The sequence below is a fragment of the Centropristis striata genome, chromosome 4, assembly GCF_030273125.1.
Source record: "Centropristis striata isolate RG_2023a ecotype Rhode Island chromosome 4, C.striata_1.0, whole genome shotgun sequence".
NCBI classification, from domain to species: domain Eukaryota; kingdom Metazoa; phylum Chordata; class Actinopteri; order Perciformes; family Serranidae; genus Centropristis; species Centropristis striata.
In genome coordinates, this window is record NC_081520.1 from 652,501 (window position 1) to 679,528 (window position 27,028).

The following is a 27,028-nucleotide window of genomic DNA, read 5'->3' on the forward strand; positions in this document are numbered from 1 at the left end:
GTTAAAGCAGCTGATTGCTGTGGCCTTGTATAATAAATACATTCAGCTTTATTATTGCACATGGAGTCAGATGCTGGTGTGCAGCCTGCCAGCTTCCCTGCAGATCTGCATCTGGCTCACAACTTTACTGCGATGTCTTCTTTTTCCTCTTTTGTCTCAGTTAAAGCACTTAAAATCAATGTACGACACACTAGTCACTGGCCTCAGCCTCTTCTTTAACCATTTACTGCCTCTCCTATTCTACTCCCTCTCTGTCCTGTCACATCACTATATATATATTCCATGCAAATCAGTCAATTTAATCCCCTCAACATGGTGTCAGCGAGGCCTCTGGGAGCAATCCGGCCACACTCTGGCTCTGCTGGATGAGCAGAGAAGAAGAAGCTCAGAGGGTCCCACATTACAGCCTCCATCCAGCCCACCTGTCCATTCCTTCACATCATCACACAGCACTCCAGCATAATTAATCCTTAGAATTACACATCTTTATTTTACTATTATGAGACATGAGTGACATGCATTTGGCCAAAACACTAAAATACCATCACAGCAGTGAAGGCAGCACACAGTGGCCCAATCAGTAGCATTTCACTTTCCTCTTCCCTGTGAAGTGCTCTTCAAAGCAGGCACGTACAGGCCAGCCGTTCATGGAACTGCACGAAATGTCGCCTGTGTCTGCATCTCCGAGAGGCTGACAGACAGACAGACAGACAGACAGGCAGACAGGCAGGCAGACAGACAGACAGGCAGATATCCTGCTCAGGTGAAACCTGTGCAGCATCCAATACGCGCCCCTGCTTATTGCACACAGGTCTGACTTTTCTTTGTTTCAAACTGCCTCCAAGCTGCATGTGCTGTGTGCTCCAACACTCCTCGGTGTGTGTTTGTATTGGAGCTATTGTGGTGGAGGTTTTTTTCCGGCTGGATCTCTGTAAGGACCCGCTGACAGACGCACATCAGCCACCTTTTTGGCCGGGAGCCCAGGCGGGCAGCAGGCGTCTGCATTCCGCTGAAACCAGTCTCAGAAAAACAAAAAAAAGACCCCCAAAAAACCTGCACAAAGGGGACCATAACGGGAGAAACTTCACGGGAAATCCAGCCGTTTAGAGCCCCTTAGATACATATAAATAATAATAAATATCGGTGGAGATGCGTGTCAAGTGTAAAACGCCACATTGTAATTTATTCTAGGTTTTATTCTAGGCGCTGGAGATAAAGCATGTTTGGGAGTTGAAGCCGTATTTACCTCGGTTCTATACCTCCGAGAGGTCCGGCAGTAAACCAGTAAACCAGGTACCGCTGCAGACAGAAACCCGAGCAGTGGCTCCTGTCTGCCTACCTGTTTACCCCCTCTCCGGACAAATATTGTGCACACAGGTACGGTTCTAAGCCGCCTGCCTCCCGGCCAGCCTGCCACTCCAGCCCGGCTGTGACCGTGATCTTGGCTGGCTACAGTGGTGAGGGACACACCGGGTCACCCAGATCTACCTCCAGCATTCCTCCATATCCCTGCTCACACGCTGCTGTCGGCTCAGGGAAATGATGAGAGGAATCGGAGCGCACAATAATCCCCTCGTGCCCAAAAAAAAACCCCAGTCAGCTTCAAATGTAACTTTTCTTTAGGGCTGATTCGCATCCGCTGACATTATTACACTCTATCTGTGCTGTATGCATTGCATGTATAGATGTGTTCGTGCTGAGAAATATCTGCACATATTAAAGGATCTTAATCTGCACTGACAGCATGCACAAAAACAAGAAGCCCAAACGCTCAGGAAATGTCTTGTACTTACGATTTGAGGGGGTTCTGTACCGCTGTGGCCATTTTGATATAGTATGATAGAATGCAACACTGCAGAGCCCGGTATTGTACATGTAATGTAGCTGCTATTTCAATTTCATTCATTCTCTGGGGCTGCGGCTGCAGCAGGCAGCCAATGGGAGGCGGGAGCGCGCGGTGACAGCTTTGGGGAAGTGTAGTTTTTACGCATGTCAACATGGAACATGCGGAGCGGGAGCGCACTACAAGTACCGGCGGGGAGAGCGGCTCCCTGGACCTCAGTCCCGCCTCGGACTTGTAAGGGCAAAGCCATCCCCCAGTTCCGAATTTATTAAAAAAAAAATGTCTACAGTTATGTCAAGGTTGGGTTGCAGGACTGTCTGTCAGTCTGAGGATGGCAGCTCCTCTTATGCATTGTTGCATTGTCTGAGGAAGAGGAGGATGAAGGTGGGCGAGGCTGAGGCTGCTCTGGCCAGTCACTAAATTGCATCACATCATAGAAATGGCAACTTGATGGATATTGGATATGTGATATTAAGAAATCATTTGGATTCTTTTCTTTGCAGCAAGTGAATATAAATGTCGTCAGGTATAGAAGTATCACCTGACCTCACCGGGAAAAAATGCAGTTGTTTTTTTTTCAGAAAAGCATCACTAAATTTCCCTAAAACAAAAAGTCAGTGCATAAATGTGCTCAACTTTAATCTACTGAAAAATGTTGGATGACACATTTTATTCAATTATGAGCCATTATCCCTCAGTAATAAGTTTATATCGTCTATTTTAGGGCAGATTAGGATCAGTTGTGTGTGCATAACCTTCCATTAGTGGTGGCATGTTGAAAGAGCCATGGTTAATCTTATATTATCTATGCTAGGTAGCCCTGCACTGAGCAGCTTTAATTATTCATTAATCAGGGGCGAGGGGTTGGGAGTAGGCCTATAATTGATTCTTTCAGACATTTGTCTCTCATGGTTGAGCCCAGAGAAAGCTGGGACCCTCTCCTACCTCCTCACCCTCCATCTTTTATTCCTTACTTCCTTAAATCCTTATTTGAATTTCTTCCCTTCTCTCCCAGTTGGGAAGGAAATATGTATGCAGGGCAGGACGGACAGAAAGAAGGACAGAATGCTGGAATTTCTTTCTGCATGTCCTGTTAGCAGCAGTGGCGCCGCTCTGAAGCCATTCAGTGACATGTGATATTTATAGATCTGTGCTAACAAATATTTAATGAACATTAGCAAGCAGCTCTAACATGGTAGCACTGCTCCAATAAAACACTCTCTGCCAGTTAAATGGAAACTTTGATTGTGTTGCTGTAGCAATAAAAATTAGTTGCTGTTTTTAAAAGACACATATTTTTCAGCTCCATGTAAAGAGAAACAAATAAATAGCCATTGTTTGGTTTGAAATATACGACACAATAAACACAGTATTGATGGATCTGTGAAGTCATCTTTAATCTACACTGTAAAAAAAAAGAAAGTTGTTTCCAAGAACACACTGCAACTATATTGAATGCAAATGCCATAAGAAAAGGTAAATTACTTTTATTACAGACTGCGGCACCCAAACGTGTGAAGGAGTTTTCAACCAGCACTGCTCCCAGTAGACACACAAACAATCACTGCACTTTAAAAACAATACAATATTGCTATAATTTAATTTATATGTGCAATACTCTCTGTGCAATGATCCATATCCAACTGCTGACTCTCTGTCTACATATATAATGTTCCTAAAGTTTTTTCTTATTGTATTTTTATTTAATTGTTAATACTTTTTATATTTGTATTGTTTATATTGTAAATTGTGAATACTTTGCTATAGTTTATACTGCTGTTTACTATGTATTGTTTTTTGCTATCCACTTTGCTGCTGTAACACTTGAAATCTCCCTGTTGTGGGACTTATAAAGGAAATCTTAATCTTAATCTCAATCTTAATTACAAATAAAATGAAAGTTGGAATCTGTAAATTAATATAATAGGATTTTTTTTACAGTATTATTCAATCGCTTAATGGTCTTTAATATTAAATTACAGTGGATTCTATGTTTTACAGTGTAATTTCATGCTTTCTTTCCTCTGATTCCAGAAGTTTGTTGAGTACAAGATGTTGTGTCATTCCGTGTTTTGTCCACTAGGTGGTGCTGACGTACCGGATAATCAGCGACTGGTCTGCTACGTCAGAAAATGCGTCTGTTCGTCACTGCCTACGTAGCCTCTTGGCTCCGCCCCCTCGCAGCGTCAGCAGCACACACGCGCTGTTGTTGTGATTGACAGACAGGCGGAGGGAGTCATGCTGAACTTTCGTTTTGATCTTTTTCCGCAAATATGTTTTGAGTAAATAAAGAGCGAAATGTCGGAGATCCTGGTGAAGGACATGAAGAACATCTCGCTGAGCTCCGTGAAGGCGGAGGAGGCTCCAGGAGGAGTCCGGAGCTTCCTGCTGGTGGACGAGCAGGAGAACCTGCAGGTAAAGTTAGCTAACGAGCTAGCTATGCTAACACTTAGCCGCTAAGCTAAACAAAACAAGTTATTGATAAAGGCCAATAAGTATCGGTTGTCACTGATGCTAACAGCTACACTGCTGCTACATGAGCCCTGTTAGCTTACACAACACCAAGCTAAAGTTAGTTATTCTTTGTTTTTAGTCCACGGAATAAGTTTTTAAATAAGTAAATAGCTTTTATGTCACGTCTGTCGGGTTTAGCGTGGAGTTAGTTAGTTAGTTAGTTAGTTAGTTAGGTAGTTAGTGAGGTAGTTTTCACTACCTTCAAGAAATAAAACTACAGCTGAGTAAAGAGAAAGCAAACGGGCTGATTGTTGGGAAAGTCCCTGGTGAGTCATAGAACAGCTGACCTGCAGGAGAACAGTCTGGTTGTATGTTACAGTACAAAGTGTAGGCGATAATGATCATTTCTACATAGCAACAACAGTTATGTTACAAAATATACATCATACCAGGCAGTTATAAGTCCAGCTGTGCTTAGATGTTTCAATTAGAAATAGAACTTTGTACATTTTGGGAGATGTAAAATCGAGGTGGTACCAAGTTATAAGTATCTGGATGTTTACCTGGATACATCTCAGGTAAATGGACCTGCTCTTATATAACGCTTTGTGACCACTCAAAGCTCTTTACACTACAGACTGACTCATTCACCCTTTCACACACATTCATCCTGGTGGCAGAGGCTACCCTAAACGCTGCCACCTGCCACCAGCAGGAATTCATTCACACACCGATGAACGCAGCATCAGGAGCAATTTGGGGTTCAGTATCTTGCTCAAGGATACTTCAACATGTTGACATGGTCAGGGATCGAACCACCAACTCTACCAACTGAGCCTTAAGGGGCACCTTTCTACAAAAAGGGGCGGAGCTCCTCTTTTTCTTCTCTCAGCTCAGATCTCTGGACATGTGTAGTGATGCTGCAGATGTTTATCAGTCTGTGGTGGTAGTGTGTTGTTTTATGCTGCAGTCTGACACAGAGATGATCAGACTGGTCTACAGAGCTGGTTCTGGTCTACAGAGCTGGTTCTGGTCTACAGAGCTGGTTCTGGTCTAAAGAGCTGGTTCTGGTCTAAAGAGCTGGTTCTGGTCTATAGAGCTGGTTCTGGTCTACAGAGCTGGTTCTGGTCTATAGAGCTGGTTCTGGTCTACAGAGCTGGTTCTGGTCTAAAGAGCTGGTTCTGGTCTACAGAGCTGGTTCTGGTCTACAGAGCTGGTTCTGGTCTATAGAGCTGGTTCTGGTCTACAGAGCTGGTTCTGGTCTAAAGAGCTGGTTCTGGTCTACAGAGCTGGTTCTGGTCTATAGAGCTGGTTCTGGTCTACAGAGCTGGTTCTGGTCTAAAGAGCTGGTTCTGGTCTATAGAGCTGGTTCTGGTCTACAGAGCTGGTTCTGGTCTACGGAGCTGGTTCTGGTCTAAAGAGCTGGTTCTGGTCTACAGAGCTGGTTCTGGTCTAAAGAGCTGGTTCTGGTCTACGGAGCTGGTTCTGGTCTACAGAGCTGGTTCTGGTCTAAAGAGCTGGTTCTGGTCTATAGAGCTGGTTCTGGTCTAAAGAGCTGGTTCTGGTCTAAAGAGCTGGTTCTGGTCTATAGAGCTGGTTCTGTGGTTGGAGCCAGGTTGGACCACTGGAGGAGGTGGTGGAGAGATGACCTGTCAACATGTTGGATCCATCCTGAAATACCAGATCATCTGCTACACAAAACCTTTATGGACCAAACACCAGCAGTGGACGGCTCCTCTCTCTCTGCTGCAGGACGGAGAGATACAAAGATCCTTCTCTCCTATTATTATTATTATTATTATTATTATTATTATTATTATTATTCTCTCCTACAGACATCAGACTGTCTCATTCTAACAGAGATAACAGACTAACTGAATTTCCTCTTGGGAATAAATAAAGTAAATTTGAATTTGAATTTGAAATAACACTAAAAACTAAAATATTTCTTTTGAGACCTCCACAGGCTGTGAAGACCAAACGTATTTAACCAACTTGGTCCAGAATTAAACAAACACATTTTTCTGGAGACTGAGAAGTCATCTTTTCCATAACATACATGCCAATTACTGTAACTGTCCACAGAGAGGTTTAAGGTTCCTTCTCATCCGAGACTAAGTCGTTCACTCAAATAAAATACACTTGATTTAGTTACGTTGGCAGGGGAACCAGTGGAACCATGTTAGGACAGCCCAACTCTCCGTCCTCTGTCTATAAATGTTATGTAATATAAAATATAAATGTTCTCCTTCCTGTCCCTGCAGGTCCGTGATGAGTCTGAGTTCGTGGACCGACTGGGCTGTGGGGACGTGGCGGGAGTTAAGGTCCTCTCCATCTTTGGGAACACCGGCGATGGGAAGTCCCACACCCTGAACCACATCCTGTTTGGGGGCGAGACTGTGTTCTTCACCTCCAAGTCGCCCAGCTCCTGCACGGTGGGGGGTGTGGGCCGCCTATGACCCCGCCCTCAGCCTGGTCGTCCTGGATACGGAGGGCCTGCTGGGGGGCCGCAGCCAATCAGAACCAGAGGATGCGGCTGCTGCTAAAGGTAATGTTAGTGCTTGCTGGTTGTTTTCGTTGAATCTGTTTTTTTCTTTACATTACACAATGTACAGTTCTGTGATCAGGGTGCAAGAAGCTGTGCTGATAAATCTGGCAATGGCTTGTTGGTTTTGTACTCAGACTAGTTGATAGGTACCTACCAAGGTTATTATAGTTAACGAAAACTAACAAAATAACGAAAACTAAAATTGAAAAAACATTTTCGTTAACTGAAATAAAAATAAAAACGATAACTAACTGAAACTGTATTGTGTGGTAACAAAACTAACTAAAACTGACTAAAAAATATAGTGAAAATGTCCTTAGTTTTCGTCTTTGTCAACTTTTTTCATTCATAATTCAGTGTTTCTATTTCAACATGCAGGAACACATGGTGAATATGTTTACTGAGACTGGGATGTTTACACTAGAACCAAAATACAAAACACCCAGAACTGTAAGAGTTAATAACCTTATTGGGGCTGAGATGGATAAACCAAAGGAAATGAAGACACATACCCATTACAAAAAAACTAAAACTAACACTAAAACTAATAAAAACTAAACTAATACGAAGCATTTTCAAAAAATAAAGACTAAACTAAAACTAGCAAACTCACTCTAAAAACTAACTAAAACTAACTGAATTTGAAAACAAAAATTCACAACGAAATTAAAACTAAAACTAATGAAAAATCCAAAACTATTATAACCTTGGTACCTACAAATCATTTACAGGCTCCAAACATCCCTAAAATAGATCCTAAATTACATTATAGTGTCTCCAGACCCCCAGTTCAGTTCAGTTCAGTTCAGTTCAGGAAGTGTATATAACTTAAGATTAAAAAATAGTGAGATGTGATGTGTACTAACCAATTACTGTGAGTTAAATTAGTGTATTCTTTTTTATTACTTTACTCACATAGTAACCATTTCTACTTGGAGTAATCTGAATCATCAGTTTTAAGGCATTGCAGGGTGTGTGTGTGTTTTTACTGGAAGGCAGTGGCATGTATACATAAAGCATTTTATGTTTTTTACCGGTTTTGGAAATAACTGGATGTCATAATGTACTGTTCTCATCAGAGTTATGAAACAGGAAGCTAAACTCATTTCTCCAAAAATCTCCTCCAATGATCAGGCTGTTTGAAGTACTTGGCAGGATTTTAATGAAGAAAAGGTAAAACTGAAAATAAACAAATACAAATACAGACAATATTAACCATTTGCATGGGTCAAATATACCTTAAAACATGTTAAATTATCCTAAACAAATATACAAATACAAATAAACATACTCACTGGCAATGCCACAAGAATAAAGAAGCATGAGGATTGTTGCTCTACCGGATAACAAAACAGGACTCCGGAGACCGGAGAGTCACCAAAATAAAAGTCACCTCTTCAAAATTAAAGCTCTTCAATTTCTACCAACTGTTACATGACACATAAGCTTTGATTTGGTTTTAGGAACGTTGGAAAGTTAAAAATCTGACGATAATGCCGGTTCTTTTAGTTTCAATTTGTGATAAATGATGGAATCTTTTTTTAAAGAAAACATGCTTTTCAAACCTGCTGGCGACTTAAAAAGTTAAAGGGTTAGAATAGTGTGCATTCAGAACAAGGTTATTATAGTTAATGAAAACTAACAAAATAACAAAAACTAAAATTAAAAAAACATTTTTGTTATCTGAAATAAAAATAAAAACAAGAGTTTAAAAAAAACAAAACAAACTAAAATGATAGTGAAAATGTCCTTAGTTTTCGTCTTTGTCAACTTTTTTCATTCATAATTCAGTGTATTTATTTCAGCATGCAGGAACACATGGTGAACATGTTTACTGAGACTGGGATGTCTACACTAGAACCAAAATACAAAACACCAGAACTGTAAGAGTTAATAACCTTATTGGGACTGAGATGATAAACCAAAGGAAATAAAGGCACATACCCATTACAAAAAACTAAAACTAACACTAAAACTAATAAAAACTAAACTAAAACGAAGCATTTTCAAAAACTAAAAACTAAACTAAAACTAGCAAACTCACTCTAAAAACGAACTAAAACTAACTGAATTTGAAAACAAAAATTCACAACGAAATTAAAACTAATGAAAAATCCAAAACTATTATAACCTTGATTCAGAATAATAAGCTGTGGTTTGTCTTCTTATCAGCCTGTCTGATTGTAATCTGTCTGCATATCCTCGCTCACTTACATCAATATTCCATTCCTTCATGTGTCTGATTGTCTCAGTGACAGTCATAGATGTTGCTTCTGTAATAATCTTCTCTGTTCCTGTTCCAGGTGCTGGCCGTGTCTGATATCGTCGTCTATCGTACCCGGGCCGAGCGTCTCCACAACGACATGTTCCAGTTCCTGAGCAACGCCTCGGGGGCCTACCTGAAGCACTTCACCCCGGAGCTCCGGGCCCTCTCCAGCCGCTGTGGGCTGGACGTGCCCCTCTCCTCTCTGGGGCCCGCCGTCATGGTCTTCCAGGAGACAACGCACACCCAGCTGCTGGGTCACGGTAGGGAGGGAAAACTGAAATACTTAGTGGCATATAGATAGATAGATAGATAGATAGATAGAGAGATAGAGAGATAGATAGATAGATAGATAGATAGATAGATAGATAGATAGATAGATAGATAGATAGATAGACAGACAGACAGACAGACAGACAGACTTTATTTATCCCAAGCTGGGAAATTCCAGTGTATCAGCAGCATTACACACAGAGACAATAACAACACAATTAAATAAAAAGAACAACCTAGGCATACTTCAAGCAATAAAATATAAGAATATAATAAAATATAAAGTGTCTAAAGAAGGAGTATGTATTAAGGAGTAGAATAGAATTCCAGTGCAGAATAAATATGAATATACAGTATAAAAATGTTGGTGCTATTCTGTATGTGATCACAGAAACACCTCAGATTTGATGATTCTCTATATTTTTAAGGGGTTTTGATCTCTTCTCCCAGTGGATCGTGTATCTCAGATGCAGTTATGTATGGTACACAGGTGTGCTTATGGGGATGAACCCAATTATTTAAAAAATTACTTAAATAGAGTAAATGAAGTTCACCGCTATTCCACTAGGGGAAGCTTAACAGATTTTGTACCACCTAGAGTTAAGACAAACATGGGTAAAAAGTCCTTTCTTTATGCTGGAACTATTCTTTGGAACAGGTTACCTGGTTACTTAAATCAATCAGAAGCAGACGCAGTTTTAAACAAAACTTGAAAAAATGGTTTAAACACCAATCTTAGAATGTTGGCAATCTGTATCTTTTGTGTATATTTGAAACTGTAATTTATGTTTTTATGTGGCTTATGAATGATTGATGCATGTATGTATGTAAGAAGGGTACTTGTTTGATTTATGTAAGATATGCTGCTACTGTCCCCTGTCTCCTGCCTTATAGGGACCACAATGGAAATAAGCCTTAGGGCTTTATTGTGTCATCCCTGACTATTTTTTGTGTATTTGTATTGCGTACGACACAGGTTGCTGTTTCATATTTTTTATATCAAGAATGGTCAAATAAAATCAATCAATCAATCAATGTTGGGCCGCCAGAGTCTAGGTAATTAATGGGAACTCTGTCTCTGAACTACAGACTCTAAGGTGGCGGGCCACGCCGACACGCTGCTGCAGAAGCGTTTCCATGACCTGGGCCTGGGGACGGAGGCCTTCAGCTCGGTGCAGTACGTCGGCACTCAGACCATCACGCCTCCCACCGACTACAGCCGGCTGCTGGAGGCCGTCAGGCAGCAGGTGAAGAACACACACACCCGCTCCCCACGCCAGCCAGGCATCGTGTTCCACGCTCTGGAGGTGAGACTGTTACCTGCTCTGTTAAACACACACCAAGGATCATTTAGAGGGATTTAACAGATGAAGACAGCTTTGTGTTGTCGGCTCTTCTCTTGTTTTGTGTCCACTTTCCCTCCATCCCATCAGTCTTTACCTTCCTTTGTGTTTCCTCAGGCCTTAAGTGAGCGTTTCTGTGGAGAGCTGTCAGACGATAAGATGACCCCCTACTCCTTCTTCCCAGACGAGTACTTCACCTGCTCCGCTGTCTGCCTCAGCTGCAAGTCAGTCATTAGCAACACTTTTGTCTTCAGTTTTTCTCCTTTATACTGAATTAGAACTGACATTTTACCTACAAAATCTGGTTAGATGTATCATTCAGTTCTTCTTTACCTGTGCAAAATGAAACTTCTCCTCACTTTTGTTATAAAAAGAAATAAATAATAGAAATAATAGAATATTCTTTGAAACACAATCCATCCCTAGATGATGTCACAGGGCTCGGGACTGTGACAACTGGTGGCATATGTGACTATTTTTTGCGAGTGTGCAAGTTAATATTTCATGTGAATCATCAATGCTTATTGATCATTATTGATCATTAACAGTGTCCCCCTGCAGCACTTTTTGCTCTACACATGATGATACATGATGCATGTGGACATGACAGAACTTTACTGAACAATTACTGAACATTTAGATGTTATCATCCACAAATGAAGCTGATTATTTTAAAAATCAAAATGAGGAGAGAGAGGAGGAGGCTGCAGGCAACTCAGAAACTGTTACTGGTCATTACAGTTAGCTAAAAAATTCTAAGTTGCCCAATATTCAGATAAAAACATTTAGTATATTTAAAGTCTCAAGTCACTGTCAGTCTTTGCATTAACCATCTGAACCCCTGTGAAGCCGTTTCAGGATGTTTTTATGCTCTTTTTACATTTGACTCACTGTGTATTTCACAAGTCCTGCAGCTCTGTGATGTATTTTGTGCAGAAAAAAAAACAACATCATTATACTGACATAAATCTTTAAAAAAAGAAAACTATTTCAGATTTTCAGTGAATTTCAATGATGCCTGTTTTTACAGTAGAATAAACTGATTTTTTGTTAAAGAAAACATACGTTGGTGGGTTTTAGAGGGTATGCAGATCAAGACAACTATTCACCAGGATGCAAGGTCATTGATTTATTAATACGACTAAAAAAAGAAGTTGGGAAAAGTTATTCTGGTTCTCTTTTTAAAGCTTTATTCTAGATATCCAAGGATGTCAGGGAAAGCTGTGTCACATTTCTGGGTTTTTCTGGAGTTGTCTGATGCTTCGATGCTTTCTGAGACGTCTCCTGCCTCTCAGCAGTCTACTGTCCATTACTCTGCTTCTCAGAGAATAGCATCATTCATTCAGCCTCAGGACATGGAGACAGGTCAGGTGACCATTTGGGCTAAAAGCATTTTCCACTCTAACATTAGTGGCATCTATCTGTTCTGGATGGAGTCTGCCCCTACATTGATCCTTTGCATCCTCTCAGTATACAGTTTACAGTTTCTTTTTTTTTTTTTACATTTTGTCTTTATTTAGAATCACATTTCAATATCACATTACAACAGTCATCACCGTTTTGATAATAGACACTGTGATCCATATTTTCAGATTTTTATAAACAAACGAACGAACGAACAGAACTTGGGGGTGTTTCCATCTACAGTAAGTAGTAAAAAACAGATTAAAACATTTAAAAAAAAAGAAAGTTACACAATATTAAACAAAAGAAGGGCGTTTCGGGGCGATGTACAATCTCCACTTCTCCCAGATTTCCTCAAATTTGGCTTTTTGAAGCCTCACAGAGAAAGTGATTCTTTCCATTACAAAAATGTCATAGATGATGTCATACCACTGGTCTATAGATGGCTGTCTGGCTCCAGACATTTCCTTCTTATAGCTTTTTTAGCAGCTACACTCAGTGTGCCAAAAAGGTATTTTGTGTTTTTATTTGAGGATGTAGAGTGCAGAAACACTTTCCAGTTTCAGCAGCATTTCTTGCCATATTATATATAATATTTATATTTATATAAGTGTGCTATGGAGGCGCAGTTGATTTGCTTTTCACCAGGTAATTGAACTTTTTTGTGCATAAGAGCGTATCAAACCCAAATTGTTATTCAAAGCAGAGTTTTGAATAACAATAACTTTTGTGCATCTTAACTCGTGTCTGGTGCAGATTTTTAATTTCTTACCGTTTGTCTAAATGTTGTTGTTTTTTCACTTAAGTTGGGTAACATCCCCCCTTCTTCTTCTTCTCAGCAGTTAAAGGCTTTTATAGCCAGATGGAAACATAAACAGATGAACAAACACAAATCTCTCAGCTGCCTCTGGCTGATTCACAGAATTAGAATTTATTCTCTTAAAGCAGAAAATCTGTTGTTGTTCCTGTGGATGTTAACTGTCTCCCCAGTGGGACACATAAAACTTGATGTCTTTTCCATATTTTGGGAAGGAGAAATGGAAGTCCCCTACTTTTTGTGATTCTTCTTTATGGAAAGCTGGGAGTGGCAGAAAATAATAACTCCTGGATTAATGGACTGTACACATCGTCTGGCCTGCTGGTCTGAAACCTCGTCTTCTCTGTCTCGTCCCCAGTATTCGCTGTAAAAATGGGATGAACCATCTGAGGGACCGGGTCCCCCACATGGCAGACGGACTGTGCCAGTACGCTCACCAGTACACCAACAAGGTCCTCATCTGTAAGGTAAGACTGGATCCTGACACCAGTCTCACCAGATAGTTTAGGTCAACATTCTGCAAACTTAGATTGTTCTATATATTGTTATACAGTACTGGTCAAAAGTTTTAGAACACACCAACTTTTCCAGAATTTAATTGAAAATGATGCAGTTTAATGTCTCAGTGTACTCTGAAATTAATGCACGTTTGCAACATTTAAAATTCTTTATTGAGCATGATAGTGTTTTGAAAGTTAAAAAAAGATTCAAAATCACATTTTATGTTGGACTAAAGGACTAAAAAAAGACACAAAATGACAAAAAAGACACCAAAATGACAAAAAAAAGACACCAAAAGACACAAAATGACTAAAAAAAGACACAAAATGGCAAAAAAAGACACCAAAAGACACAAAATGACTAAAAAAAGACACAAAATGACAAAAAAAAGACACCAAAAGACACAAAATGACTAAAAAAAGACACAAAATGACAAAAAAAAAGACACAAAATGACTAAAAAAAGACACAAAATGACCAAAAAAAGACACAAAATGACCAAAAAAAGACACAAAATGACTAAAAAAAAGACAAAAAATGACCAAAAAAGACACAAAATGACCAAAAAAGACACCAAAAGACACAAAATGACTAAAAAAAGACACAAAATGACCAAAAAAAGACACAAAATGACCAAAAAAAGACACATAATTACTTCCAAAGACATGAAAAGAATTAAAAAATGGACAAAATAGCCCAAGACTCCATAGAGTTAAGTTGTTAACCCATTTCTTGTTCCCTGAAAAAGGCCTACTTGTATAATTCTGAAATGTACATTATTTTCCAGTTTTGGTTAAGCTTACCTTTTTTTATTTACCTCTGGCAGTTCACCACTTACCTTTGGACCCTTTCAAGCTGTTCATTTGACTTGAACTGCTTGAATTTCAATAAAAAACTGGAAAAATTGGGCTGTTCTAAAACTTTTGACCGGTAGTGTATGTGGTTTGCTGATTTGGGCGAGAAAAGGGTCTGTTTTGTAATAGTTGTTTCATATTCCTGCTACATGCTAGCTTACAAAAATAATAACACACTAAGCAATTTATCTCATATTATATATGATTTTCTGTGTCTCCAGAGGTGCTATGAAGGAGGCAGAGAGGTGATTGTGCTGCCGAAGACCTCAGCCTCCACTGATAATCCCTGGTTCGGACTGGCCAAGTACGCCTGGTCCGGGTACGGAAACACCAATAAATAATAACAAGCACCTTTTCATTTTCTTCCATCTCTAACAACACTGTCAACTTTCAAATCACATCTCAAAACACACCTGTTTAGACTAGCCTATCCATAATATATTCATCATTTTTAAATTACAATTTTTCTCTGTACTGTTTCAGTGTTGTTTATTGTTTATTATTACTGTCATTGTTGTCTTTATTGTTCTAATTTGTAATTGTTTCATTGTTGTTTATTACTGCCATTGATGTTTTATTATTATTGTTTTGTTTTTAATTGTTTATTGTAAGGTGACCTTGAGAGTCCTGAAAGGCGCCTATAAATAAAATGCATTATTATTATTATTATTATTATTATTAAGTCATGTGGTGTTTCCTCCAGCTACGTGTTGGAGTGTGGCAGCTGTGGGGTGATCTACCGCAGCAGGCAGTACTGGATGGGGAACCAGGACCCCGAGAGCGGCGTGGTGCGCTCCGAGGTCAAACACGTGTGGGAGGGGGTGAGTCCTCCACCCTCTTCTCTTCTTCTATGGTTTCACTACAAAGAATGGTCAGATAGAACAGTAGTTCTCAACCTTTTTGAGCCGCAACCCCCAATTTAACATGCATGTTGTCCGCGACCCCCACTCACTGAACACAATCTCACACACAGTTCAGATCACCCAAAAAAGAAACAAAATGACCAAAAAAGACACAAAATGACCAAATAAAGGAAACAAAATGAACAAAAAAGACACAAATTGACCACAAAATGATCAAAAAAGACACAAAATGACCCAAAAAAGAAACAAAATGACCAAAAAGACCGAAAATGACTAAAAAAAGACAGAAAATGACCAAAAAAAAGGAAACAAAATGACACAAATTGACCACAAAATGATCAAAAAAAGACACAAAAAAGACACAAAATGACCAAAAAAAAGACATTAAGTGACCAAAAAGACTAAAACACATGAACACATGAACACTTTAACACAGTGGAGACAGAGCTGACTTCCAAAATGATTTGGCGACCCCCAGAAATCATCTCGCGACCCCAATTGGGGTCCCGACCCCAAGGTTGAGAACAGCTGAAATAGATGATGAGATTACATGAGTCTTTCTTTGCACTGCAGCTGCTTGCACTTTAATGTCAAATGGTTTTTGATCAATCTGATATTTGTGCAACATGATTCTTACTAAATACTAATTTTAGCATACAAAGATAACTGGATGCTCATTTCCACCAGTGTGATGAAAAGTGACCCTATAAGTCATTATAATGAGACAGAAATGACATAGTTTCTCAAAAAAATGAGAAAGCTTGTCAAAATAATGACCAAGTATCTCTTAACTCTTAAAATAATGTTGAAAAAGTGTTGCAAAAATAATGACTTATCAATAAATAAAGAGAAGCATTCTCAAAACAACCACTTACTATCCCAAAACAATGAGAAACTTTTAAAAATAATGAATACGTTTCCTTTATAGCTTTAGTACGAAAGTAGAGAATTCTTAGATTGGCCGTCTAATAACGGGAACATTTAGAAGATTAGATTACATGATCATTAAATTAATACATGTGCCACATGCCACTATAAAGAGGAAACATCCTGCAGGAAGTTTGGTTCCTTCACCTTAGACAGAGGTGTCAAACTCTGGCCCGTGGGCCAAATTTGGCCCGCAGTGTAATTGTATTTGGCCCGCGAGGAAATACCAAAATATAATACTACAAATCCCAGAATGCTCTGCTGGTGTTCTGGCTTGAACACAGTAGATCAGTGTGGAGCAAACTGAGCAACAATTAAAGTGTCTTCATGCACTTTTTCTTGCTAGTCCAAGGCTTGAATGGCTGCACATTCATTGAAGGATATTATTATTAGTCATTTGGTTTATTATTGTTATTTTATTCTCACATTTATTTTTAGCCTGTGGAAAAAAGATTACTGTTAAATTTAAATTTAAAGAAGGCCGCATATAAAATAAAGGGACATACGATTTTTATTTAAATTTTATTTAAGAAATGAATGCCATTGATGTGTTTGTTTGTTTTATTTGATATTCGATTTTGCATGTTTGCAATATTAAGTTATATCAAGCTTTGCTTGTTCCATTTCGTTTGAACTTGTTTAGGTCCATTTTTTCAATAAATATCAATGTTGGCCCGCGACTTTGTCCAAGTTTTACATTTTGGCCCACTGTGTATTTGAGTTTGACAGCCCTGGACTAAGAGATCCCACTAGTGACACTATGAACCATGTATGTTCTCCTTCCCTTTACCTCATGTGGCTGTTTGTTTGTTGTTTATCCCTCTTTCTTCTCAGTCGGACACCTTCCTGACCAACCACCAGAACGCTGCCCAGAGGGTCCTGGATGGGATGAACTACGTGGTCCAGTCGGTGTCAGAGTACAGCTCGGGTCCCACTAAAGCTGTGGCTGCCTGGCTCACGGACCAGGTGGCGCCGCCCTACTGGAGACCCAACACGGAGATCACTGTGAGTAGAAAGAGATAAACCTGCAGAACAATACAAATAAAAAGATTCATGTTAACCCTCTATGGTACGCATTATGATGCCAGTTAGGAAAAAAATGTTTTTTTGTCTTAAAATAGGCAGCCTGAACTTCACTTTACTGCAACCAACATCAAATATATTTGGTAAATTGCAAAGATCAAAACATAATTATGAATGGTATGCTTTTGAATATTACATATATATACCTAAACACACCCCACCAACATCTCATGCTGCCATGCTGATTCCAGAATGGTTCATTGATGCCTCGAAGCAATAGTTGCATTTTAAGTTTCCATTATTTAAATAGAAAATAAATTGCATGAAACCATCAAAACTGAAGGTTTACTCACCTATTAGTAGGATTTTTTTTCCCAGATGACATTGGCACAAAATGGCAGAGCTTTTTCCTTTGGAAAAGTCTGCAAAAAAGGGTTTCAATATGGCCTCCTGGAGGTCATGTGACAGATTAAAGCATTGCTATTGGTTCCCTATACTCTTCCCTCTTTTTTAAAGTATTGCATCACTCAAAAAGATGCATTGTAGATATCTGACTGGTCAAAAATGGGTATATTGCCTGAGGGCAACACCGTACCATAGAGGGTTAAAATGCACAAGGCGACATTTATAACAACTTAACACAAAATTTTGACATTGTTTAGCAAATTATTCTATAGAAATGCTAGAAGTGGGGAAAACTCCATACAGCATAGTATCGCCGTATTTTGCGTTGCAATATTATATCGATTCATGGCCGCAAAGTATCGATATGTATCGTTCCGACAGCCGGCGAGCCATCAGTTCTTTAGCCACTTTTTAATGGTAAAATATGAAACTAGAAGATCTAAAGAATCTATAGGCACCGCGTGTTTCAGGATATCGTGTCAGGAAGTTGTTGAAATAACGCTGCAAAGTTCGGCTTTTTTTATGTTTCATTCAAAAACATTGAGAGCAGTGAAGCTTGTTGTTTGTGAAAGTTTGATAAAATGCTGCAGTTGTTGTCGTCCAACATGTTTGATATCAGTTCAGTTCAGTTTGACTGAATACTTTGTTGGTCAGTCTGTGGGTTTGACTCTCATTGTGGAGAAATAAAAAGACTGAAGAGAGATTAATAGACTGAGAATTTTATCTTATTTGACAAAACAATTCTTGACTGAATTTAATTTTGTGGACACAAAATGCAATTAAACAGTTAAATCTAAATCTATATTGTATCGCAATACTCACCATGTCCCAAAATGCTTAAAATCTCAATAATATCATATTGTGACTCAAGTATGGGGATAAAACCGATACGCTGGTTCCCACCTGTAATAAAAGCCTTTAGTAATAATAATGTTTTGATGTGTCAGGCGTGTCACGGCTGTCAGAAGGTGTTCGAGGAGGCGGAGAGGAAGCACCACTGCAGGTCGTGTGGCGAGGGCTTCTGCCACCCGTGCTCCAGCCACAGGATGCCGGTCCCAGAGAGAGGCTGGGGCAGCGGGCCGGTCCGGGTCTGCAAGGCCTGCTACCGGCAGGGGGGACCTCCAGACACCAGCAGCCAGGGTGAGACTCACACACATCATTAGGGCAGTAGTTCTCAACCTTTTAGAGTCAAGACCCCCAATTTAACATGCATGTTGTCCACGACCCCCACTCACTGAACACAATCTCACACGCACAGTTCAGATCACCCAACAAAGAAACAAAATGACCAAAAAAAGGCAACAAAATGACCGGAAAAGACACAAATTGACCACAAAATGATCAAAAAAGACACAAAATGACCAAAGAAATGAAACAAAATGACCAAAAAAGACACAAAATGACCCAAAAAAGAAACAAAATTACCATCTTTTTATATTTTTACATAGAATTCACTGTAATTTAAATCCAAGTCCATTAAGCAATTAAATAATACTTAAAAAAAAATATATTGTATAAAAAAAATATTCATATTCATTTACAGATTTGCACTTATATAGAAAATAATTTGTTTTTCTGCAGTGTAGAATATTTTCTCCTTATATTAAAATAAACAATAAACAATAATGTGTTTTGTTGATTTCAAGACAGTATTAAAATGTAATAATTAATTTAAAGGGATGCATAATCCAGACTGCATAGTACAAAACTATAGATTAAAGAAAAAAACTCTTGTTTTTGCATTTGAATGCAGTTTGTAACTGTGCTAGCTGCTAACATATAAATCTTGTTATTTCTGCTTGTGTTGACTGTATATCTGCTCCTCAGTGTGTAAGGTGGAGCCTCGTGGTCTGATCGCCCGCAGAGTGACGGAGGTGGCCCAGTCCACTCTGGACATGGTCACCACCGCGGTGGACTACCCACTCTGTGAGTACCGCTGCATTCACCACCACACATTATGTCTGCTTCAAATGTCTTTGGACCAATTTGATGTTTGTTGACCATGATTTTTACTACCGTATTTTCCGGACTATAAGCCGCAGGTGTTTTAATGTTTAATTACCATATGTAAGGGTTCGTGCACAGAGAGGATTGTCGGGAAAGAGATGGCTGCTTGAGGGAGCTTCTTCCTTTTTTTTAAAGATATTTTTTTGGGCATTTTGTAGCTTTATTGAGAGAGAGAGAGATATTTAGAGTGAAAGGGGGAGACAGAGGGGAAGACATGCGGGAAAGGGCTCCGAGCCGGATTCGAACCCGGGCCGCCCGCTTACGAGTACTGGGCCTCTGTGGTACGCGCTCTACCAGGTGCGCCACCGGGAACGCCCCAAGGATTGTGCATGAAAACTTCCTTTGCATGAAAACTTCCTTTGCACAAACTATCTCGCTCTCGTAATGTCGGTCTGTCTCTCGTTCTGTCTCTCGTTCTGTCTCTCGTTCTGTCTCTCGTTCTGTCTCTCGTTCTGTCTCTCGGTTTCACTTTTACTTTAGCGCGCTACCTGTTTCACTCTTTTCCGGCGCCCTGCCAGATCGGCTCGGGGTCCTTCGTCTGCCGCTGATTACGGCACGGCGACTCCGACAAACTAAGTAGCTTTCGACACAAATACACACAGACAAGTGAAAAATAGCTTAAAAGTATATGAAGGAGCAGAATCGAAAAATCGGGAAAAAGGCGCGGCTTATAGTCCGAAAATTACGATGATTACTAATTTTACAGTACAAATATCAATGGATGCCCAGTGTGATGAAGAAAAAGGTCCCATAAGTCATTATAATAAGACACTTTGTGAAAATAATGACCAAATATCTCAAAATAATGAGAAACTCTTAAAATAAAGAATTATTATTGCCAAAATAAAGACTTAGTTATTTGGAAATGACTAAAAAATGAACATATCTATTTGATCAAATAATCATCATATTCTCAATAGCTTTAACCCATTGAGGCCTAAAACGCCTGTAAAACCTCTGGGCGATTTTAAAATCAGCCCCTAAAACCTGAAGTTTTTCTGGAAATTCAACAGAAGTGTCAACGCTTCTACTAAATAATAGATTTTTCAGCCTCTGTAGCAGATAGAAATTAAATTCAAAAAGTATTTGAGAGCTTATACAAATACTACAAAACGACATAAACGCTGTCCAGGCTTCAATAGCTTTAATGGGTTCCTCGACCCAGAAAATGTAGATTTTGACACCAAGATTGACATTCTATGTGGCTTGTAAGATAGATTGGTTCTCATAGACTTTATATGGCTGCCATCTCCAATTTTGATGAAGTGGCTCCCATAAAAAAAATTAAACTTATGGTGATAGATGATTCTGTGTGGCGTGTCCCCTTTCTTCTCAAGTCTGGTCCTAATCCGCCTGACGACTCGTGTTCCTCCTAGAGACCAGAACTGCTGAAGCCTGAAACAGGTTTTGCTCATGTAATATTCTAATTAGCATATTTGCATGATAGATAAGTGATTACAAGTACAAATATATATTAAAGCAATTGGTTACAAGCATATTTATGCAAAAAAATAACACAATACTATTTCCCTTAAATAATTGCATATTTCTCCTTTCTCATATCACCTTTCTAGTGGTCAGATTTTGGTAAACTTATAGTAGTTATTAAGGACAACTAATACTACAAACAGCTAAGAAACCTTTTGTTAGAATTTTTTAGGGTTAGGTGGTTTTTTTATATATGCATCCGCCTAAATTACAACCAACAAACTCCAAATTTGCTTTGATAACAATTGATTTTGCAGATTAGACCTGAATCACTGGGCCTCTTTGACTTTACGGCTCACCTGCAAGGAATGTTTGACATAAATAAACATCTAATGGGCTTTAAAGAAGCTTTCCATCCACCGTGAGTTATTTAATAGCAGTTCTCACCATAAACATTAATGAAGCTTGCAGCCCCAGTGTCACATTATACAGAAGCTTCTCTTTAGATATGGACAGTTATGCTCTCATAAAAGACATATACAAGAAATCCTAAATTAAATATTAAAGGGGAAGTTCACCTACTTTTATATGGCTGTCCAATCAGTGTTGACGGTAAGTGAAGTCAATGAAGCAATAAATGATTCAGTGTGTGTTGACTGAGAAGGCTGAGGTCTCCTGCTGGTGGAGCTTTGCTTTATATCTTGTGGTTTTTTTTGTGTAATTAACAAACAAAATAACCTCACAAAATGTCAGTGAAGGAAATAGTCTTTTTCCTTTTTTACAAAACTTAGAATAGCTAAATTACCATAATTAAGCAGCAAGTAATTTGCCAACAAGACTATTTTAATAGTCGACTAGTCACCGACTATTGAAACGATCGGTCGACTAATTATTAATTTTTTCTTAAATTTAGCATAAAGTTGCTTTAATTATGTGGCAAATGATAATAAACACAAGAAAGATGGGAACTTAAATGAAAAATGCATCTTTTATTCAACAATTCAGATGCTGATTCATACAAAAAATTAATAAACCTCTGTCCATTTTTCCAGGACAGGCAAATGTGTTTTATAAAAAATTTATTAAAATCCAATAGACATGTTTTCCTGTAAACCAACGACAGGCACATTAGCAGCAGTAAAACAGTAAATAAAACTAATATTAAGTGAATTTTGTGAAGTACATTCAATGGTCATCAACTGCACAGTCTGGTTCTGGATGGCAGGATGTAGTCTGGGTTGAACCGGCACCATCCACCATGGAGAGCAGCCTCATATCATAGATCAGCATCTGCAGTACTGACTCAGTGAGGGCAGTCGCCTGTTGCTGCTGCACATCTGCTTCTTTTGCAGAAAGGGCTCCATGGTGGCTCTCTTCTTCGGACTGCATGCATTTAATTTAAAATACGTTTGTCAGGCACAGTCAGGCATAACGTTAAAGCTCTCTGTTAAAGCGAAAATCCGCTTATAAAATGTACAATGTACATCAAAAACAAAACGTCTCGGCTGAATGTTACTTGAATCTTACCGAGGCGAGTCAGACTCCGTTTGGTTCAACTGCCCGACGTGCTTTCTATTTAAATGCTCGTGCTTCACCGAGGTGCTGCCGTGATACGCAGGTCTGCTTTGCAAAGCTTGCAAGTCTTTTTTTTATTGCCGTATCCAGGCTAAAATGCTCCCAAACTTTCTAAGTTTTGGTACGTGTAGCTGTGTTGGACGCCGCCATTTCTGTGTACGTTACCGCTCGGCAGAGATTGTAATGAAGTGAGACGCCTCACTCTGTTGGAAAAACACGTCTGGCGACAATAGTCAACAATGGAATTCATTGTCGACTATTTCTATTATCGATTTTTGTCGACAGCGTCGACGAATCGTTGCAGCCCTATTAAACTCATCACACACTTCCACCAAACTGAACAGGGACTCAGTTAAAATGTCACCAAGGCCGTCGCTGATAGTCTTTCAACATCACCAACTGTGGTTTGGTAGAAATAAATCCTTAATCTACCAGGTGAGATGTGAAACATGCTGCTCTCCACCACTGTCTCTCTGCCTGCTGGCTGCTGGTTCATCACTGAGCAGCAGCTTGTTAGAGCTCAGGAAAGACTTTAAATTAGCAAAATATAGTGACAAAAGGTGTCCAGCACACTTCTGTCCAAGTGACGAGGAACATTTAGATGCATAGTAACACAAACCACACAGGCTGTTGGTTGTTGGTGTGGTCGGCCACAGCCTCCAGTAGAAGCTGCAACAACGCGCTCACTGCAGCAGAATAGTAAAGTTTCTGTTGGAAACCAGCAGTCAGTGTTCTCACTGCTGATCTAAAGTCTCAGCCTCTCGCCTCAACACAGTTAATAAAACACTGTAAACTGTAAGAATCTTTATTTTAGCTGTTTGAATTGTTAGTTTCCAGTAGGGATGTTTGGAAGAAACCTGCCAACTCCAATATCTATAACGTTAACATTTGATTAATCGTTATGTTTTTATACATACTCCAGAAAAAATAAAAGATATATATATATATATATATATATATATATATATATTTTATAGTACTATGCAAAAGCCTGTTTTGATAACACACATTTTTATTTTGAAGAGGACAAAAAGAGACTTCCTGTCGATGGTAAAACTAACTGTAAAGATAACATCAAGGAGTTCAATGTTTAATGTTTTAGCCTCCAAAGAGACATGAGGTTAGTTTTCACAGGAATCTTCATATTTAAATGTGTTTTGTGTTTAAATAAGTTTTGGATCAAATTAAACTCAGTAATTCATGCTAGCAAGGTTTGATACAGTAAGATAGTTTTGCTCAAGTTAATGCTCTTGTATTTCTGTGTGTTTTATAATTGTTATTGCAACTTTCAGTTTTCAAACTGAAGCTTTATCCAACTTAATTCTCAGCTCGTTGGCTGATTGATGTACGGCCGCAGAACTGAACGATCAGCATGTTTCAGTTCAGTGATTCTGATACGCAGTCAGAGATAAAATTACAAATAAAAATACACAGATCGATTAAAAATTCTACGTGATCAACCAAATTCTTAACGACCATTAATCCATCATTCATTAATTATTCCCATCCCTATGTCTAACTGTAAAAAACCTTTTTTTTGCTGTTGGAAATGTTAGTTTTGGGTCCTGCAGGTGTTTTTCACACTGTGTATCTAACAAGGTTATAATAGTTTTGGATTTTTCATCAGTTTTAGTTTTAATTTCGTTGTCAATTTTTGTTTTCAAATTCAGTTAGTTTTAATTAGTTTTTAGAGTGAGTTTGCTAGTTTTGATTAGTTTTATTTTTTGGAAAATGCTTAGTTGTAGTTTAGTTTTTATTAGTTGTAGTTGTTTTGTAATGGGGTGTTTGTTGGGTCCAGATTCAATAAGGTCACAATAAATGTTTCCTTTATTTCCTTTGTCTGATCCATCTCAGCCCCAATAAGTTTATTAAGTCATAAAACCAGATAGATGAAATAGATTTCATATCAACCAAAAAGGTTTACGGATGAAAAAAGTTGACAAAGATGAAAACGAAGGACATTTCCACTATAATTTTAGTTAGTTTTAGTTCGTTTTGTAACCACAAAATACAGTTTCAGTTAGTTATCGTTTTATTTTTATTTCAGTTAACAAAAATGTGTTTTCAATTCTAGTTTTCGTTATGTCGTTAGTTTTCGTTAACTATAATAACCTTGGTATCTAACTGTGGTAGAGATCAGGTTATATCTTAACGCTTCCGTCCATTTCCCCTCAGACTTTGTGAAAGAAGTGGCTCGGCCAGACTACTGGGTGCCAGACCAGGACATCACCCAGTGCAACCAGTGCTCCAAAACCTTCACCCCGGCCATGTCCAAGCACCACTGCAGGGCGTGTGGTCAGGGCGTGTGTGGTCCCTGCTCCACCCACATCAAGCCGGTCCCGTCCCGGGGCTGGGACCACCCGGTCAGGGTGTGTGACGGCTGCCACGCCCGCACCGACAGCCTGTGACCCAGAACATCCTCAAACCATCACAAAACATCACTGTGAATCCTGGCTGCTGCTCCAGGAGAACCAGGAGGATTAATGATGCAGAGCCACATGGTGGGACTGGAACCAGCTTTGTTTTTACCTGAGAAGACTCTTCAGATGCTCCCCACCTGGTCCCATCAGTGCTGACCCAGGACCCTGGTCCCATCAGTGACCCAGGACCAGCTTCCATCTCATCCTGCTTCCCTGACCGACTGATTCTGCAGCCGTAATGAGATAAAACTCACCATGGATCACCTTCACTACCAACTGGATCCATCAAACTATCTGAAAACCAGCTGAAGAAATGGAAAGCTGCATATGTGATTTTAACTGACTGGAAATCTAGAAAATGAAGATATAACTCTTCTCAATTCTTCTAACAGCAGAACTCTTAACTGCTCTCGCAGATGGATTTCTTGTCTATTTCCTGTTTGCAGCCCCGCAGCACGTGGCTCACTCTACATTTGACACATTTTTTTCTATACAAATGACAGGACAAGTCAAGGGAATTTTTAAACCTGTCTGTTATAAAGACGATCAGGCCATCTCAACAACTCGCAGCTTGTTTGCAAAGCCCTCGGAAAAGTAAAGATTGTGTGAGGTTTTGTTTTTTTTTCAACCATCTCCCTCTCTCTCTCTCTGGGAGAAAACACAAACAGTCCAGACTTTTGAAAAAACAGTAACTTTGTGTGTGCCTGTATTCTTCTCAACAGAAAGAGATGTCAGATAGAAAACCATGAGCTACAGCAGTGTGTGCCTTCATGGGAACCTGGATTCCCTTTCTGTAGTCTCTACGGGTTGTTACTCATTACAGAGCAGTGTAATCTATAATGTAATCTATATCCTCGCTCATTAACACTTACAGTTGTACCTAATATGGTGAAATGGATATATAGGAGGAGAGAATCTGTAGCACAACATATTATAGACATTCCAATGTATGGAAACGCCTGTGTACTGATATAGATTGACCTTTCTGAGGGACATTGATGCTAAAGAAAGTGATCTTAATATGATGAACTGCACTAGTCTGGGCAACTTGAGTTGTTCTGATATCTGGAAGGAGCTCAAATCAATTGCAATGTTTATAGGAAATTATTGTCTGTTTAAAATACTGGGTATGAATGAATGCAAGTTATTTCTCTAAATAACAAATTCAATTTTAAAGATGTTTTTCAATGGAATCTAGAAACTGACAATCTTACGTTTTTTCCTCCTTAAATCGGGCGCGTCCAAATAAAGAAGACAAAGGAAGACTTTGTATCTGCTCAGTTACTGCCTTTCTCTCTGCCTCTCTCTAATCCCTCGCATGGATTGGTATAAAGACAATGTGGTTATAAAAAATACCACAAATGAATCAAATAATGATTTAAAGCAACATTATTTACAACTTTGCTTCCAGCCAAACATTGAGCAACTGCAACAACACAAGACAGCTAACCAGCTAATATTACTCACTAGTCTTATAGTGAGAAGACCTCTTAGCGTCTGTCTTGTAGCCTTTATTTTGCGGAACTCTTGCCAAGAGATTCACTCCTCACCGTCTCCTTCTGTCGTCTTCCTCCAGCAGCGTCCTCTTGGTCCTCTTGGTCCTCTTGGTCCTCTTGGTCCTCTTGGTCCTCTTGGTCCTCTTGGTCCCTCTGCCATTATGTCTGCAGAGGCAGCTGGAACCAGTTTAGTTTCCTGCATGTCTGCCTGCAGCCAGAGGGTTGCCGGTTCGACTCTGCCGCACGGCTCTTCTGTGGAGTTTGCATGTTCTCCCGTGTCAGCTAGGTGATCATCGGTTTCCTCCCACGGTCCAAAAACATGCAGCCTGGGTTTAATTGCTGACTCTAAATTGTCCGTAGGAGTGAATGAGAGAGTGAATGGTTGTTAGTCTGAGACCTGTCCAGGATGTAGCCCGCCTCTCGCCCAATCACAACTGGGATCGGCTGGGACCAGACGACCCGAGGGCAGATCAGCGGTTAAGGATGATGAATGAATGAATGTCTGCTTGCGACACTCCTTCCCAGCATCTCCCATGAAAACCTCCTCCTCCAAGCGGTCCAAAGCGCCTGTGCCAGTGGTGTAAA

At 39.5% G+C, this 27,028-nt stretch overlaps 2 protein-coding genes across 2 annotated transcripts in view; one reads left to right on the forward strand and one right to left on the reverse strand.

The window, feature by feature from the left end:
- dpf1 (double PHD fingers 1) overlaps window positions 1-1,906 on the reverse strand; it is a 58,525-nt gene extending 56,619 nt beyond the window's left edge. The window contains exon 1 of the mRNA XM_059330490.1: window positions 1,794-1,906. Coding sequence (XP_059186473.1) covers window positions 1,794-1,906 — 113 coding nt within the window. The remainder of the gene's footprint in view (window positions 1-1,793) is intronic.
- A 2,140-nt stretch (window positions 1,907-4,046) lies between these two features.
- Window positions 4,047-26,268, forward strand: si:ch211-11n16.2 (zinc finger FYVE domain-containing protein 1). Its single transcript, XM_059330481.1, is given in 14 exon segments — window positions 4,047-4,258; window positions 6,562-6,735; window positions 6,737-6,799; window positions 6,801-6,845; window positions 9,149-9,371; window positions 10,471-10,688; window positions 10,842-10,948; window positions 13,304-13,412; window positions 14,521-14,618; window positions 15,003-15,120; window positions 16,924-17,094; window positions 18,465-18,657; window positions 19,345-19,443; window positions 24,703-26,268. Coding segments are annotated over 14 exon segments (1,968 nt in total). The 5' UTR covers window positions 4,047-4,141; the 3' UTR covers window positions 24,936-26,268.
- The last annotated feature ends 760 nt before the right edge of the window (window positions 26,269-27,028 follow it).